A 17983-nucleotide genomic window follows, 5' to 3' on the forward strand; every position below is an offset into this window, starting at 1 on the left:
GGGGTCAACACTCAGCACTGCACGTGCTGTGAAATGGGGCTCCACAGGAGCAAGAAATCACAGGAAGAAAAGTTCAGGCAGAGGGGAGGGAAGGCAGGAGGCTTTCTCGTGTGCACGTGCATGGGGGGAGAGCTTCTGCAGCTCTGTGCTGGGCTGCTCCATGCTGCCTGCACAGGGGTGCTTCAGCCAAAACTGAGATCAAGCAAAGAGAGGTGGGGACCCGGGCTGCAATATTGGATCCTCTGCCACCATCCGCTCCTAACAAGCGCAAGAGTTCACAATGTGCATGATGAGTAATAAGGCAAAGAGCAATTTGATCAGTGCACCATTTCCAGCTCCCTGTGCTGGGGGTGGCAGGGTGGAGCAGGGGGACCAACTTGCCCTGCAGCCCCGTCCCTTGGCTGGCTCTCCAACCCCAAAAAGGGAGCTCAGCATCGCCGGCACCAGCAGACGCATGCCTGACACTGGTTCCAAACACACGGTCCCCCAGACTGCCCCACTCAGGGGAAAGCAGCAGCCCTGCACCCAGAGCTTCTCCTGTTGGACTCCTCAGGAAAAACAAAGCTCAAACGCAGGCTTGAATTTCATCCACCGTCTTTGAGTGGTACTGGGGAAATGATACCAGATACCCTCTTACGTATATCGAGAAAAAAGACAGAGGTGTTGCACCAATTTAGGAGAAGGAAGTCTTTTTCTTGCATCAAAAGCCAAAGACACAAAGCCACGCAGAGTAGGAATTAGTGAAAGCTTACAGCTTCAATAATTCAGAAGTTAAGCCTACTTAAATATAAATGACGATGCTTAATTCCAAGGCTGTTACTGAGCAGAGCCCTGGTATCCTATGCCTGCCTCCGAATGCTGGGCTCAGCAGGAACAGACAAAAGCTGCCCACCACCCAGAACAAAGAGCTCCAGGAAATTAAAGGGGAGGAAAAATAAATAAATAAATAAATAAAGCAAATAGTGCCCCACTGCTGAGCGCACCCAGCGCGCTGACCACAGCTCCGGCATCGCTTCGGGACGTCGGAGAACCACGCGAATGGGAGCCGAGCGGGAGGGAAGGGCAAGCATCCCGTGCAGCATCGTCCCTCGGGGCAGCACCTGTCCCCATCGTCCCCATCCGTCCCTTCTGCCCCGGCCGCAGGAGGCTGCACGGGACGCAGCGCAGTGCGGAGGCAGCGGTACCTCGCTGCGAAACCCGCGGAGGGTTTGGGGAAACCTCAGAGCTGGAAAACTTCTCAGGCGCAGCCAAGCGCCCGCGTTGGTCCCTCACAACCGGACAGCACGCAGCCCAGCACGAACCGCAGCAGAACGCAACACACGGGGCAACGAGACAGCGCCGGGCGATACACCGGGCGAGCTCAGCTCAGTGAGGTTTTGCTTGAAATGATTCCCTCCTTTTCTCCCCGAAAAAGAGAGACGTTTTCAGCCAACCCCGCGCGCTGCTGTGCTCCCCGGAATCCCAGCAGAGCGGCGGGACCCAGCTCCTCGCATCCCCCGCAGGTAGCTCCCGTTTCCCAACGCGAACCGCTGCGAACCACGTGGCGAGGTCCGTGCCGGGAATAGCCCACGGCCCATCTCACCAGAACGCCCCGCATCGGAGCCAATCTCCCGCACGCTGCCCTCCCTCTGCCCACGCCGGGCTGCTTCAAGCAGTTCCCGCTCGGCTTTAGGCGACTGCTGTCCCGCCGCACGGCAGCACCTCTCCGCACCCCGCCCCGCTCCCGCAGCATCCCGGCAGAACGCGAGCACCGCGCTGTGCCAGCGGGGAACCGTCCCGTCCCTCCGTGCGTCGGTAGTTCGGGCTGCGGGGCAGCGCGGGGTGACCCGGAGCGGCGCGGGGGGACGCGGGCTGAGCCCCGCTCACCAAAGGGGCGCGAGGAACCGACCGACGGACAGACGGACAGAAAGGGGCAACGGTGCCGGGTGCCGGCTGCAGGTTCCCCCGTTCCCCCCGTTCCCCACGCCCTTACCTCCGCGGCAGCCGAGCAGCAGCAGCCCCAGCAGGCAGGCGGGCAGCGCGGAGCCCGGCGGGGCCATGGCATCCCGGGCGGGCGGGCTCGGCTCCCTGCGCCCCACCGGGAGGGAGCAGCCCAGGAGGGAGAGAAGGAGAGAGGCGAGGCGAGAGCCACCCTCCCGTTGAGGGAGGAAAGAAAGGAAGGAAAAAAAAAAACTTAAAAAAAAAGAAAAAGAAGAAGAACGAGGGCGAAGAAGGCAAAAAGCGGATTTCAGCGCAGCTCCCCTCCGAGCGAGCACGCCGCCGCGCCGGGCGGGCGGGGGGCGGCGCTGAGGGAGCGGGGCCGGCGGGGGCGGGGGCGGGCAGCGCCTTGCGCCATCTTGCGTGTCCGCGCGCAGCGCCGCGCCGGGGCCGGGCGGGTGGATGAGGGCGGCGGGTGCCGCGGGGCCGCGTTCCGTCACGGGCTCTGAGCTCCCGTCGCGTGCGGGGACCGCGCGCGTCCCCTCAGCGGAGCCGCCTCGTGGATCTCCTCCGAGGGGTCTTCCCTCGTGGGTCTCCCATCGCCGTTCTCCTGTTAGGGGTCTTCCTTACCTGAGCTGCCTCACGGATCACCGCTGAGGGTTCTGTCCTCGTCTGTCTCCTCTCACTGCTGTTCGCTCACAGGTCTCCCCTCGCCAGAGCTGCCTTACAGGTTTCCTCTGAGAGGCATTCCCTCACAGATCACTCCTCCCTGCTGTCCCCCTCACCAAAGCTCCCTCACTGATCTCTGACGGCTCTTCCCTCACAGCTGTCCCCTCACAGGTGGTGACTGGTTCAGGGCAGCCTGTGCTAGCAGCAGGGGATGTTTTTTGTCACATTCAGCTGTGCCCCGCACCTGGGAGCTGCCTCTTACCAGCCTTGAGGGATGGTAACTACAAACCTGGCATTAAATTGGGCTGCCAAGAGAAAAGGTGCTGATGAGATGGAGCGGCTTTGGACTGCTTCCATCACATGTTTCATTTCCAGGCTGTTTTGGAGTCCCAAACAGCCTGCTGAGTTGGTTGTCAGTACCTGGAGGCGAGTAGCATCCACAGAGAGCAGGGCAGTGGGGTTGCAGAGTGGCAGCTGGGAAGAGATCCCAAATCCGGGGAGGCACAGTGCACAGGAATGACGAAGAGCTTGGCTTGTCCCACCCCGGTGCTCCTTATTTTAAGCACCATCATGAGGTGACTTAGCTGGGTGAGTCATACAGCCATACTGCCTTTCAAGGTGCTCTTATATTTGCTGAACGACCCAGCAAGGAAGGACTCTGCAAGGGATGAGGCAACTAAATCCTGCCACAGCCTCAAGATAATGTCCCAGATTATGTCCCTCCTGTCACGAAATAAGGGTTACACACCCTGCACAGCCCTCAGCCCTAATGCCAGTACAGTACCTTGCTGTCCTCCCACTGGTGCTGCCCAATACTTTGGCCCTCCACGCAAACACAACTTCCTCACCATCATCATCACCATCAGTAAAGTCATCTCTTCAGTGACTGCTCAAAGTCTTTTGTGTGTTTGTTTGAGGAGAGGAAGACAATGGAAAAAAAAAAGAAACAGAATTAGATCTTAACTCTGTTCTGTTTGCACAACAAAAATAGAGCTTGATGGACTGGGTTACTAATTCTGCCTTGCCCAGAAACTGGATGAAAACACTTTGTAAGGTCAGGCAATGGATAGAGACAGTTCCCTGGATGGTGCACCCTGAGTGTGGTGGAGCCAGCTAGCACGGAAAGAAGACGTCACTGCATCTGCTCCACATTAAAGGTTTGCTCATTTAGAGTAGAACTGAGCTGTAAGACGTTGCTTTCAGTGGGGAGGAATTTGCTCTGGGCTGAACCGGCTCTGTTGGCCTCTCAGGAACATCTGAATTCCTGCACCGTAGCTGACCTTTCGCACAAACTGCTCCTGCCTCCTGCTCCCCAGCCATCTCCCTGGCTGCCACCATGCAAGCATTTCTCTATCACTCACAGCCACTATGGGCTCATAGCAGCTCCAGGGATGCTACCAGTATGGTGAGCATGCTCCAGAGTCTGACCATCCCCAAGGATGTCTTGTCAGAATCAGTAACTCCAAGGGAAAACAAACACAATGTGTTTTGTAGTGTTTCTTTCTCCCAGAAGCCAGATTTTGTGCATAGGTGATGGCAAGGGTAGCAGTGGCAGGACTCAGGACTAGGGATAAGTAGCCATCTCTTCAAGGGCATGACTCAATTCAGCCCACATCTGGCAGCTGACAGTGGTGACATCACTGGTGTCACATTCAGAAATCCCAAGTGTGCGAAACAATGGGACTCATATTAAAAGCAATGAGATTTTTAAAGAAAAATGCAAGTTTGCAGCCTTAGAGTTACTTGAGGACAGCAATCTGGAGCACTCATGTTTTTCTGTGCTCTTCTATAACTATGAAGGCTTTAAAAACTTTCTTAGCCTTGTATGCAGGAATTTGTTTATCACACTGTGAGCAGAACTCTGAAAAACAGCCCCTCGTGCAGAGGGGTCCAAGAACCATCGTTCTGTTGTCCCCCCCACAGTTACCCAAGTTATCCTCCATGAGAGCCAGCTCAGAGGGCTCCGCTCACCCCTTGCTCAGTGAATTTCCATCAGCGCCAATAGTGCTCCTGATTTACACCAATTAATTGCAGACTGAGGTCCCCAAGACACTGTTAGTAATTTCAGGGGATGAAGCAGGAGATTAACCTGTCTGAATTAACTCCATTTATTATTCCATGTGTAATTGTGGTTTTCCTGTCTGCTAACAGCCTGGGAGCTTTTCACTTCCATAAATACGTGCGGGTTTTTAGCATCTGTTTTGTGGTCTGTATCATAGGAGAGCCAAAATCAGAGCACCCACTTGGAGGTACTGAGCTCTGCCACCCCTGGGAAGTGCCCCTGGAAGCTGCTTTTCTGCAGGAAAACTCTCTGCTATTCGTGCTCAGGGCTGTGGCTGGGACCAGCCCAGGCTGTGTGACAGAGGGGCGATGAGATGGTGTCACTGTGTGTCCTTGGTCAGACCTCTCTCCCTTGGGCATGGCTGTAAAACGCTGCACGGAGGCACGCTGCTGTTTGGAAAGCCTGGGAGAGGCTTTATAACTGCTGAGTTACACATTGCTCACAGTGCAGTATCCAGTACAGGGTGCGTACAGCTGTGGAGCATCATCCCCAGCCACCTCCCTGCATTGCAGCCCTTTGCCTCACGTTGTGCCACTTCCCAACAGGCTGAGCTGGGCAATGTTCTACACCGGCTGCTTAATGAATTACCTGACAAGAGCCTCGAGCTCAGATACTGCCAGCTGCATCACAGCATAGGGTACTGGGGCGATAAATGCTAGCAAAAGAACGAAATGCAGACAAACACCTTGCTCTTACCTTCACTCCTCTGTAATCCCAGCTCCCCTGTGACTGCTCTGTCCATGAATCCCTCTGCTGTTAACTCAGTTGCTGTCTTTTCCAGTTGCCCCACTCGGCAGCATCACACTGAGAAGTGGGACAAGCAGACAACCCCCCACAAAGGTCCTTCCTCGCTCATTACCTGTCATTAAGAGAAAGACTCATCAGAGTTACAGTTTGACAGAGTTCCCTTCAACCACCATCAGAGAACACTATGCTAAGTGCAGATTTATTACCTCTATAATGCAGATAAAATGAGATTTTATGGCCCTGTAGTCCTGGAAGCATAAAGCAATAATGGAAGCTATCTACTCAAGTAGGGAATGCATCCTAGGAAGAAAGGGAGATGCATGGGAGGTTAATAGTGTTCCTCAGGCACTGCCTGACATCTTCTCACCAATCTAGCTGGACACAAGCCACCAAGTGTTTAGTTCAGTGCACCATCTAAGAGAAGTCTCACCATTTGTCTGCTAGATGCTTCTGCTTATTTTCCACATAAAATTTCTCAACAATGTAATGTACGAAACTGGACTTTTTTTTTTTTTTAACAGGAATCAGCTCAATAGCTGAGAAATAAGCAACCATCAAGAAAGACCTCCTGACCCCAAAATGTGCCTGAAGTCCCAGAAGAGTGGTATCTAAGGAAGAAAGCACTCACCACTGTAACACTCCCAGCCTCCATGGTTATGAGCTCAGGCACTGAACTGAGCATGAATCCCCGGTCCCGCTCCCACCAGCAAGCACTGCAGCTGCAGTACAACCTCCACTTAGCAGACCAGACACTGGCTCTGGGGCATCTGCCTCCACCCCCTCCATCAGCGATCTCCATCAGCTCGCACAGATGAACAAGTCCTGCACCAGTCAGGAATGGGCTGCAGAGAGGTGATGAAACCCATGCCATCCTCTCACTGTAACACAGTCCAACACCGGAGGCACTCTGCCACGTAGCCTCAGGGCTGTCAGCTGCAAGGTCTTGCTCAGATCCATCCAGCAGTGAGTTACTCAGCTAAGCATGAGGCCGGATTTGAGATGTTAGCAAATACACATAATACACATGCAGTCCCCCTCACACCACAAGGCACAGCTCTAGTCAGGCGGCAGGGACATGTCACAAGCATCGTGACAGGATCAGCCTTCCACAGCAAGACCTTCTCTCGGAGTGAGAGCTGTAACAGATGGACTCATGAGACAAATTCCACTGTTTTTTTGTTGTGTGTTGTTTTTTTTTTTTTAAGATTTTATTAATAATCCATTAGTTAAGGAATATAAGGACAATGTTTTCTTACACTTTAGCACTAAAGAGTATTTGTGGAGTAAGAACAGTCTCTGAAGAAAGAAAGTTATAATTAAGTACAGCATGGAACCAAATACAGACACAATCTTCAAACAAGACCAAGTTCTGGTTACACATCCTTATGCACTGTGCAGCAAGTTAAACAAAATTTAATTTTAAAATATTAGCATGGGAACGTGACAACAGAGCTAGATGGTAGATTCCTGCTGGACTAAACACCTCTTTTCTAACAAGGGCATTGATTAGAAAAGACACAATGATCCCTTCAAAACATCTATTTCTAATGAGATCAAAAACATACATAGCGATCTACTAAAATGGCTGTTCTCTTATACGGTGTATTCCACGGGCTGATCTCAGGATTATTAGCTAGTAACATAAAAAATTCTCAAAACCTAGCTGATAAGTTAGCTCATTTTAACTATTTAAACCAGAACCTTGCTGTCTGTTAAGTAAGAAATCAAATCAAAAAGTTGAGATATTCAGCTCAGTCATGTATTTCATCTAACGAGGACCTAACAGTAAAGGAATAAGAATTGTGACTCTCACAGCGGCATGGGAAATATACAGTTGTGTAGCCAAACGGTAACATTAATACTACAAAATTATGCCAGTGAGACAAATTTGACATTTTAACAAAGTAAAACGATGCACACTGGCAAAAAGCTGAATAGCAATAATCTTTAGTGTTACTGAAAGGAAGAAAAGGGGAAGGGAGCCTGATGATTAGGAACATATGTTAAGCACGATGGGTAATTAAAGGTATCAACAGTTTGAGTGTCTGTGAGAAATTTGCAAGAAAGCTACTTAGTTCATGATAAAAAAATATATGCACTGGTTGTTTCAAGCTTTACACAACATGTGTATTATCTGTCTTCTTCCTTTCACTTCTAATCCAGACCCACACGTGCTCAGGATAGGTGGGGCCTGGGGCACAGCTGCACCAAACGAGGGCACACAGCTCAGCTTTGCTGCTGCCAGTCAGCAGTGAGCTCTTGGTTCTGAGGGAACTACTCTGATTTCTGCAGCTGAGGTCTGGTGCTTCAGGCCACTGCCACCGCAGCACCTGGGCATCATGCTTCGCAAGAAGCCTCAACATGAGGAGACAAAGTATTTCTGCTTAAGGAGAGCAGTCTGCTCTCGGAGCATGCAACTAACTCGGTGGTTTTGTGACCGGCCCAAGGTGATCCAGGTGAGCAGTGCCACACCACACTTGCTTGTGCGGGCTTCGGTGACAGGCAGGGATGGATACCGGGCTGATCAGCATTGCTCACCCCATGGTTACATGATTCCTAAAGCAGGTGCAGACAAAGCAGAGGATGGACGTACCTAGGAGTGTCCTTACGGCACAGCCCTTCATCAGCCACGGGACTAAGCCTCCATCCACACAAGTCCTTTGCATGGAAAGCTCTGGGCTGACACATGACCTGCCCTAGGTACAGCATCATCACAGGAAGCCAGCAGAACTCCAGCACCCACTGTGCCTGCTGCTGGCCCGACTCCTCCTGCCACTGCCCTCCAGCAGCGAGATCTCAGTGGAAGTAATCCTTTGCCATGCTTTCATGCTTGCAGGTAGCAACTTGGCTTCGGAGGTGAAAGAAGTCAACAGAAGCTCTTCTAGAGTGAGCTTTTTTGGAGCACGGTGTTTATCCCCTTTTGCACACCAAAGTTAGCAGTGTGGCTTGTCCAGGGCAAGGATTCCTCCATGAAATTAACTACCAGCTCAGGTCCAGCTACAGAAATCAGCCCCCCCCCTCTGCAGCTGGTGCCTGATAGTCCCCAGCTGGAGGGTTTACACTCCTGCAATCGCATCCGCTCTCATATAACTGTGAATTGCCCTTATTGCCTGCAATAACACTTCCTTGCCTTATCGGTAACCCCGCTAAGTTGTTAGTTTCAAAGTCTTGTGGCAGTGAGTTCTTGGAGGTTAATTATGCACTTCCACTGCCCAGTTATCATTTCTTGGCTTTCTAGCTTCGTGCACTAACTCCTGCCTAGTCTGCTCCCGGCACTGATTTCCAGTTCTGCCTTTCAGCCATGGTGCTTCAGAGTCCGGAACAGCATTTCTGAGACTCCTCAAGATAGCAAACACCAACTGGAGCAGCAGAGCAACTGCAACAAGTAGAAATACAGCCATGTCCTAGAACAGGGTGTTGTGCTGGGGGGAGAAACGGTAGGATGGGAAAGGTGGAAGCTTCAATATGCTTCCCAGCAGCGTAAATGGAGGCTTAGAGGTTCTCTGCTGAACAGCAGTCTGACAGCGTAATGCAAGGCTGGTCCGGCTCAGCTCCAACGCAGGGCGCACTGAGAGGGTTCTCAGAAATGACAAGAAATTATCTCCTGTTCATCCAAAGCCTTCAGCAAGCCCACTGCTTACAGGAGGCTGAGAGCTGCTCTCTGGAACTTGAACATCTGAGCGGTCTCCATTTGGACACAAAAGAAGCCCCCAAGGTCACAAGTTAATTCTGTAATTGTTGGTTCTTTTTTTCCTCTTTGCTAGTATAAATTTCTTAAAGAAAAACTGATCAACATCCTGACAGCTGAAGCAGTCTCCTTTGGCCAGCTCCTGTAAAACACAGTCCTACAGAGAAACACAACCCTCTCCAGCTGTAGGGAATGTGCCCTACAGCAATGCTTAGAAACAAAGCAAGATAGACATCAGCTCTGCTGCACTATTAAAAAAAATAGTCAACAACCAGTGCAAACATATTCTTTAGAAAAAGGCAGTATAAGAATAAGTTAAAACCTATAATGGACTATAACAAAAGAGTAGATCTACTGCTTTTTTTTTCTCCAACAGACATGAGGTAGTTGTGTTGTTAGGGAGGAAAAAAACAAAGGAAAGGGAGAAGTAGTAAAAATGCTACTCTATACCACACGCTACTCCACTTCATAAAATTAAATAATATAAAGATGCTCCAAGGAAATAAAAATACATGTCGTACATTAAAAGGACAGATGTGTACCTAAAATATTAGGTACGAGAACCTTCCTAAAACAAAGTCCAGGTTGGTGAAATGACCTAGACACCAAAGAAGGTTCTGTATAGTACAAGTTGTTAGAGGCACTCGTAGAGTGTGTAATAAAAGGCCACTACATCAGCCTGCTAGCAATGGTTACTGTGGCAGCGTACAAAGAGAGCCTTATAATCCTTTTAACCACGGGAGGGCAGAAAAGGCTGGTGGTTACAGCTCTGCTTGTTGTGCTGGTTCCACCTCCTTGTGGGACTCTGACGAAGTCCATCCCAACACCACAAGGCAGTGGGTAGTGCCAAGGCCGTCCTTGGACAAGAGACGGTTGAGGAGAATGGCTCAGCACGCCCTGCCTCTTGCCAGCATCAGGAGACAACTTGCCAGTCGTACAGGGGCCTGCGGCGAGGTGACAGCACCAGGATAACGCAGAGGGCTCTGCTCTAGCTGTGGTTTCGTGTCAGTCTTTGGCAGACAGCTCAGTTCTGCTCCCAGGAACACCAGGTTACCCATTAGCTTCGGCGGAAAGATGGGCCCTTATCAGTCTACCTACTGATTTCGTGAAGGCAATATGTACAGCTGACAGGTCCTAATCCTGTTCTGGTGAGGTGCTGTGCCTTCTTAGCTCAATCCAGTGAATTGAGGGCATGCAGTACCTCGAAGGAACAGGCCCTTAGCGGTGCTTCTAGCTCTCCCATGATCAAAATCAGATTAGTTTACTCTTTAATGATTGTGGACACATGCTATGTTCTCAGATGCTGAGGATGAACTGGTTAAACCAGAGCTACTACACAGGGGAGCCTCCTCTGGGGCCACAGACAGCGCCTGGCACTTGACTGGATGCACATTCCCCCTGCCTTCCGGGATGGAGTCTGAACCTCCACTCTCCAATGAATCCAGACTTTCCCCATTCCTGTGGAAGCCATTGGTGAGCCCAGGGATGCAAACGGCCTCCGTTCTGTTAGTCTTTCTGGTGGCACACAACAGCTCGTCCTGGGTCTGAACCTCCACATTGCCCGAGCAGTCCATCAATGCTTGGCTTGCATCCTGCTGGGTGCCGGGAGAGCCAGGGAGAGCCAGGTCACCAGAGGAAAACTCTTCAGGCTCCTGCTCCTCAGATTCTGTCTCTTGACCATCCAGGGTGTGCAGCTGGGAGCCATAGTCTCTGTCAGAGGCTGAAAAATCAGAATGAACGATGACCTCTGCTTCCACTTGGTGGAGGCTGGCTGGCGGCTGACTCTTCTTTGCTTCATTCTGTTATCAAAAATGAGGGGAAAAAAAAAAGCCACATCAATTAATTGAGGCTGTGACCCAACCAAGCACTGAAATGTGTGGGTTTTTTTAATTCCACAGAGTGCAATGGGATGTACACATGCTGCTATTAAGCATTATCTTGATATGTTTCTCAGATCTGAAGCCTTAAGAAGCAACTCAAATCATCTCGGGATCATTATTCCTATTTTACATTTGGGAAAGCAAGTCCCAGGGGAGTGAGCTGCCCGAGGTTTCTTGGCAGGCTGAAGCAACCATTTCTCCAAGCCTCTGTCAGACAACAATTTTCAAAACTCACCAGTCCATTTCCACATTGACGGCCAGATTTCAAGAGCAGCACTTGAGAAAATTGGCTGCTGAGATAGCTCAAGGTAAAGACCCACAACTAGACGCCAGGGCTCCCTTCACTTTTCTGGTTTAATCTTGGTGCATGCCACCAAATGCTTGCTCGTTACAACCCTTGTCACAACCAGCAAGAGCTGGCGTAAATTCAAACACTTTAAATCAGAAAGGAAACAGTTCTCTTCTGCAGCGTTTAAGCAGAATTCAGGCTATGGGCCTCCACGAGCCTGGCTAACAGGTCACTCATTCTGCTAAATTATCGTTCATTAATTTAGCAGTCAAACTAGTTTGGAAGTTCCCAAAGAGCTCTTTAGGCAAATCGGTGCTCAGACTCTGCGCTGTGTGATTTAGTAGCAAGAAGACAATTCAAAGTATGGGAGTGAGATATCTCGTCTGTAATTTGTGCCTTCTGTTGAAGCCAATTTTTTGCATCATTTACATATTTTAACAGTTTTCCCCTTTTGTTGACAAACTCTGGTGGGTAAGCTGTGCTGTAAACGGTGCCCTGTAATTGGGTTGTAAAACATCGTCTTAACTCTATCCACGATGTTAATTACATCCTGTGTATAATTGATTTTCACACTACTATCTAGGAAGAAAACATAGGTGGGTTACTTGGAAGTATTTGTTGGGGGTGAGCTTCTTGAAGCAGTAATTAGATACAGCTTCTGGTTCAGAGCCAACCCGAGTAGGTACCGGCTTGCTTTGCTGAGATGGCATAGATGTCAGGTGGCAAAGATGCTACGATTCTTGCATAAACTCTCTCAAACACAAGCGGGAATATTTATGCCAATGAAACAGTACCAGACACAGCATTGTCCCCCAGTTTAGACATGCAACACAAAGATGGCAAGTGCAGTGGAAATTGCTCTATCCTATCTGGAGTTTCAGGAGTTTAAATCAACCCTTGACCTTTGACTCCTACTGTAGACAAAAAGGCAATTCCTTCTCCAAGCAAGTGCACTGTAGATCTTAGTGACTGTGCTGAACACTGCAGTTCCTAGCCCATGGCCACAGCGAAGGCCCAAAGGAGGCTGATGGTGCCTGGAACTAGGAAAGCTACTGCAGCTTTCCTAAGCCGACCAACCCGTCTGGACATCACCAAGAGGACAAAGCCCTTTTCAGCTTTTGTTTTTCTTCCTGCCCTTTTCAGCACAGGGCCTCAGGGCTGGCTGAAGTCAAGGCAGAGGATGAGTGGAGAAATTTTGGAAATGCTTGGAAAAAAATACAAACAGGTTTTACTCAAATCCCATCAGTGGCACGAGCATACACTCCTACACCTAGGAAAAAATAAAGCCCATGATCAGCATTAAGCCAGCTCAGAAGAACATATTTTCTCCCATGCTGCAAAAAGGAGAAAGAGAGATGGGGGAATACAAATGGAAAAAACTCATCAGAATGCACAAGCCAATAAAGCAAAGACACCCACCATCACAGCATCATAAACCAGAGCTTGTAACAAAAGCTTCTGTCCTGTGCTGGAAGGGAGCTTCAGTGATCCGTTCACTGCAGGGAGAGGCTCTTTTGTGATAGTGTCCCCGTATCTGGCTATGCTGTTTGTCCAGGGCTGGTTAGCTGATTTATTCCACGAAGTCTGCAGAAAAAAAGCAGAAGGGAGAAGAGATCCAATTACCACAGATATAGATTCTTATCCTCTTAAACCTGAAATGAGAAGCAGCTTGAGAAAGGAAAGTGCAAGGTGGGAAAAATACCATGGTGTTAGAAGACTGAGTTAAATGCAGGGAACGCTTCTAATGGCATCGAAATAGAAATGCTCATTACAATGGGCCAGCGCGGTCACCACATTACAACAGGGCTACAAGGTCTGATGCAGAGCAAGGGGATAAAAGTTGCCAGCTGGCTCACAAGCGGACCCAGAAAGGGCTTTTCCACTGGTTCCCAAATACTGAGACTAAGTGCATCACAGCACAAGACCCCACGCTTCAGCGTCCACTGACACCAGCTCCCTGCAAAGCTGCAAACAACCCAGAGCTGTGTGAGCCCGCTGAAAAACGCTGCAAAACTGAACAGGGACGGCGGAAGTCTGGAGCTGAGCGCTTCCGGTGTTTGCTCTGGGAAAGCAATACTCTGCAGCGTGGAGAAGGGCTGTCACCTGCGAGTACTGGCATGCGTGCTCCAGTATGAGCTGGGGACAGCTACTCTCTCTGCAGCAGGGACACAATTCTGCTCCGAGCTAGGGCCTGGGTAAACACTCTGCTATTGCCCATCCATAAAGAGGCACAAAATTTGGGGCCTTATTTTATTGATTTATTGCAACAGACCACCAAGCAATTCTAAGTTCAGCTTAAATCCCCTGGGCAACCAGTGTTACCTTGTTTGTAGATCTAATTAAATTATATGGGCTGAATGCAATTTGTTCTGGGTTCTCTCAGCTTCCCCTTCCAATAAACTGTTGAATGCGCACCTCTGTGCATGGGAAATGTGTACCTTTAAGAGCTGAAGTTATTTAACAGCTCAGACTATTAGTTCACAGGCAGAAAAGTATTTTCTTTCCAGGGTCTGATTTTACTGGGCCGCCCTGCGTGTACCCGAGCTCAGCCTTGCTGCTGGCACACACGCATACACACACATACAACACGAGGAAGATGCGAGCCAGCCATCTCTGGGCATGTTCCACAGATGTTACGTGTTGCCTGGATAGAAGTGAAAGAACAACGTAAGGCTGAAGCCAAGAGAAAGTGAAGAGGAAATCTGGACTTGACACAACTATGAGTAAGCATGTCTGTGTGTGCTTACAGAACGCCGGTAGTGTCGGCATGATGGCACATCTATCCAAACCCACCCAACATCTATCACTCACTGTCAGGCAGAGGAAACACAGGTTTCTGCTCTGCATATGTGGCCACCACTTACACAGACCTGCTCAATTCCAGCAACAGGGAGCACAGAATGACCCAGCTGAGGCTACAAGGAGATTTCTGACATCAGCCTGACCTTGCATGAGTCATTTGACCTCCTTGTGCCTCGGCCCATCTGGCTGGAAATTAGGTAGAAATACATGATCAGATGTTGTACGTGAGCCAGGCGTTCCTATGTCAGCTATTTAGCATGAAGCAAATGCTACCTCGTGCTGTCGGTGCTGGCAGAAGGCACAGCTAAGCAGTGACATACAGCCCAGCACTGCACCGTGACTCCAACAGCCAGCAGGAGGCAGAGCAGCGTTACATCCCAGTGCCAACCCCAAGCCACAGCAGCTCTGCCACCGCCTCGGGATCCACCCCAAGAAAACAACGAGCAAAGGGCTTTGGTTGTGTGACAGCACCCTGCAGAACAGCAACTTCCAAGCTGCAGCTGTGGACGTCAGGCAGTCACTCATTAAGTGCAGATGCTGGAGGCAGCATCTTTGCCTTTCCACAATCCTCGGCGATATACTCTGAGCCAAGAGCGCTCCCTAATTGCTCCCCTTCTAAGTGGACGATCATTAAAGCACAGCAGCAACAAGAAATCAACCAAACAGGGGCACGTGGCTCACACTAAGGAGTATCACTAAACACAAGTACCCAAGGAACGTGTTCAGTTTGCTTCTCTTGCCATCTGAAAGGCTTGCTGCAGCTACATCGCTGACTGATGGCTTCTGTGCCTTTTCCAAGGAACATACGTTACTGAGCAAATACTGCCTGGAAATCTCAGCGTTCAACCTACACAAACATGCACACACACACGCAAATGTGTGTGTCCTATTATAGATGCTTACATGCATATTTGCCATCAGAGAGAGCTGAGCATCACACGCACACGCATACACAGACCAAACTTGAAAACCTTCTTGCAGGCATCTTGTGAATACCGAAAAATGTGGAAAGAAACAGGCAGCTCTACTGCAATCCCCAAAGGACCATCTGTTAGCGGAAACGTCAATCTGCCATGTTTACATAGGTTTTGATGACTCTGGGAACAGCCTGTTCGGCTCTGGCTGAAATTGGCTGCAACGAAGAACAAACTTGTTTTGTACCAGTTTGCGACTTTCAACAAACAGAAAAAAAACCATCAGCCACACAACATGGCCCGTATCCCACATGTTGTTCAAGCGCATTGTGTTTGAGGGGAGGAAAAAAACAACCTCTCCTGGGGCTTAGTCTTTAAGGCAGGGTAGCTGCAGTTAACTCCAGGTCTGTTTTCATCATGGACCTGAAGGTCTCGTGCGCCCGAACGCTTCTGCTTTTCCAGTTTTTGGCATAATAAATGGTATTTTTTATTTCTGTGCAAGCACGACGACGAATGGCTGAAGGAAGACAGGGAAATGGTCTCTTGGTTTTTACAGCAGAAGAATGAAGGCAAGGAGTGTCAGTCTGATACCAATTTGAAGAGGGAAAAATCCCCTTTTCAGTTCACTGCAAAGACGAGAATGGAAACTAATAAAAACATCTTCCAATAAAAGGTGCTTCCATTACAGCTAAATCCTTATCAAAGCAAACAAGCCTCTTCATTTCAGCCTTTTTATAGAAACTCCAACCAGTAAAAATGTGCTGAGATCATATTACCTTCTCAGCGACAAGGAATGATTTCATGCAAACATATGAGCTGAAAATGAACATGTAGGAAATGTTGATATTGAAACCGTCCCTCTTTCACATGGACAGTTATTCAAACTAGCTTGAAATCCTGCACAGAACAAGGCTGGGGATGTTTCAGATGTGCCCAGCATTTAAAGGTGTCACGGTGGAGAGAAGGGATTTGTCCTGATCCGCAGCAGCCTGCAGGAGTGGGGAAGCTCCATGCCATGCAAACGTGGCATCCCTGCCCACAGCTGTGCCCCAAAACACGCTGCAATGTAACAGACCTCTCCCATCCCACAGAGGGGAATCTCTGCTAGCTGTCAACAGGAGCACAGCTCTCATCGAAGACTTTTCAGAAAACACAGGGACTTTTCTTCTGCACAGAAAAAAATTTCAATGTGAAGATGAGAAACAACCCGGGTCGCTCCAAGTTCCTGATGCGTTGCAGCTTTCGCTCTCTGAGTCCTGGGGATGCTCCATGGGAAGCAGAGTCCCGTGGGCAGGAGGCCCCCAGGGAGACAGCGAGGCAGCAAGCAAGCAAGGCTCCAGCTCGCAAGCAGCACAACAGCAAATGTTTCCAAGCCAAAATGCTCGGGTTTGGCTCCGCTCAACGAAAAGCTGAAGTCTTCCATGGAAAGCAGATGCTTCTTAACACTCTCCCCCACCCCCAAATCGCTTGGCCCACAAGTAGCAGTGACAGAGATGTCTGGAGCAGAGCCATTTTATCATCCTCAGTCCATCTGTCAGGGAAGCGGAGCCGCAGCACCGCAGCCTGCGCGTTACGGTGCCATTTATAAGGCCGGCTACTGGGGGCAGCAGGCTGGGGTCACTGCAAAGGGGAAGACATTCACAGAGGAAAATCACTTGCCAGTGCGTATACGAGTCATGTGTGTGACCACTGGGAGATGCACAGAGAGGAAGGAGAAGGGCCTGCTAAATGGCCGAGTGCAGCCTGCCTAACGAGCTGCAGCCGTCAGAGGGTCCCGTGCCAACAGCTCGGCCGCAGCAGGAGCGCGCTGTGTGAAGGGGGCACATCCCCATCCAGGCTGGGGGCAGAGCGCAAGCCCCCGCCGTGCCCTTCCACTCACACCACCCCGCTCCCCCAGCAGTACTGATAGGGGCTCAAGTGGAATCGTGGCCTGCATCTGAAGAACCCGGTGATCCAAGCCTTAAGAACGCCCAGCTGCTCTTCTCAAAGCCCTTGCCTACGACTCTCTGCAGGAGCCTGCTCAGTCTCGGTGTCGTTAAAGAATTCCTCCCCTCGCACTCTGTTCTGCAGTCTCCATCCCTGCAAAAAAGCATTTGTTTACTTCTGGCTGCTTACGGCACAGGGACAGTCCCTTCTTTGTGTCTGCTCATCTCCTAACAACGTGGAGCCTCCAATCTCCACTGGCGCCTCAGGCTGCCTCAAGAACAAAACCAATGGAGAATAATCCCTGAAATGCTAAGTAATGCACCAGCATGGGAAAAGTCCGCAAGCACGGGAGCAGCGATTGCTGCCACTAGCAGCAAGTGCTACCCAGCCAACACAAAGCACGTTTCAGGAGAGATCCTCGGGGTGGAGGGCCTAGCAGGCAATCAGACAAGGTCACACATCCGCAGCTGCCAGCTCGTTGGCATCGCAGCTCTACGAACCTGCCCCACAGCAGCAGTGCCAGACTGCGAGGCTGTCCCAGCCAAAGCCCTGAGTTCTGTGGTGACATGATATGCTGCTGAATAACAGGGATCCTTGAGACATTTCTCACTCCCTTTCTTTACTGGATAGCATTGCAAGTGCTGTTAAATGACCTAGAACCTCCCCTTGCCAGGACAGTCCAAGAACTTCTTTCCACAAAGATTTTCTTTCCTGCAGCTCTACCACGTCCCTTGCCTTCAGTTTTCAGAACCCCAACCACGCACCGCACAAGAGCAGAAAAGAGATGGCAACCGAAGCGTGAAGATGGCTTTAGCCTCAGACATCTCAGCTTCGAATATACACACCGGAGCACGAGGAGGATGAGGCTGGCTGAGGGGGCACCTCCAGCAGGAAGGGGCAGCGGGGCCTGCTGTGTGGGAGCACATCTCCCTCCAGTGCCCACTGCCAGCAACAGCAGCCTGTTGCTCCCAGCCGCCACCCAGCTCTGTCACCTGCCAGGTCATCCTCACCGGGCGGCACGGGTGACAACACTGCTCTTCGGGTGGCTGCTCCTCGGTGATCCTTGCTTCCCTGCCCACATCCATCAAA

The 17983-nt window shown here is 50.4% G+C and overlaps 2 protein-coding genes across 5 annotated transcripts in view; both read right to left on the reverse strand.

The window, feature by feature from the left end:
* The window catches only part of IGDCC3 (immunoglobulin superfamily DCC subclass member 3), an 88505-nt gene extending 86234 nt beyond the window's left edge, over window positions 1–2271 (reverse strand). Inside the window, exon 1 of the mRNA XM_021406811.1 lies at window positions 1973–2271. Within this exon, the coding sequence (XP_021262486.1) occupies window positions 1973–2039 (67 nt within the window). The 5' untranslated portion in view covers window positions 2040–2271. The remainder of the gene's footprint in view (window positions 1–1972) is intronic.
* IGDCC4 (immunoglobulin superfamily DCC subclass member 4) overlaps window positions 7850–17983 on the reverse strand; it is an 85293-nt gene continuing 75159 nt past the window's right edge. For all 4 annotated transcript variants that reach the window (XM_021407564.1, XM_021407566.1, XM_021407563.1 and 1 more), the window contains 2 exons: window positions 12672–12836; window positions 7850–10882 (listed from right to left, as the gene is read on the reverse strand). In XM_021407564.1, the coding sequence (XP_021263239.1) occupies window positions 10352–10882; window positions 12672–12836 (696 nt within the window). In that variant the 3' untranslated portion in view covers window positions 7850–10351. The remainder of the gene's footprint in view (window positions 10883–12671; window positions 12837–17983) is intronic.

This window comes from Numida meleagris, chromosome 9, assembly GCF_002078875.1.
Source record: "Numida meleagris isolate 19003 breed g44 Domestic line chromosome 9, NumMel1.0, whole genome shotgun sequence".
Lineage (NCBI taxonomy): Eukaryota > Metazoa > Chordata > Aves > Galliformes > Numididae > Numida > Numida meleagris.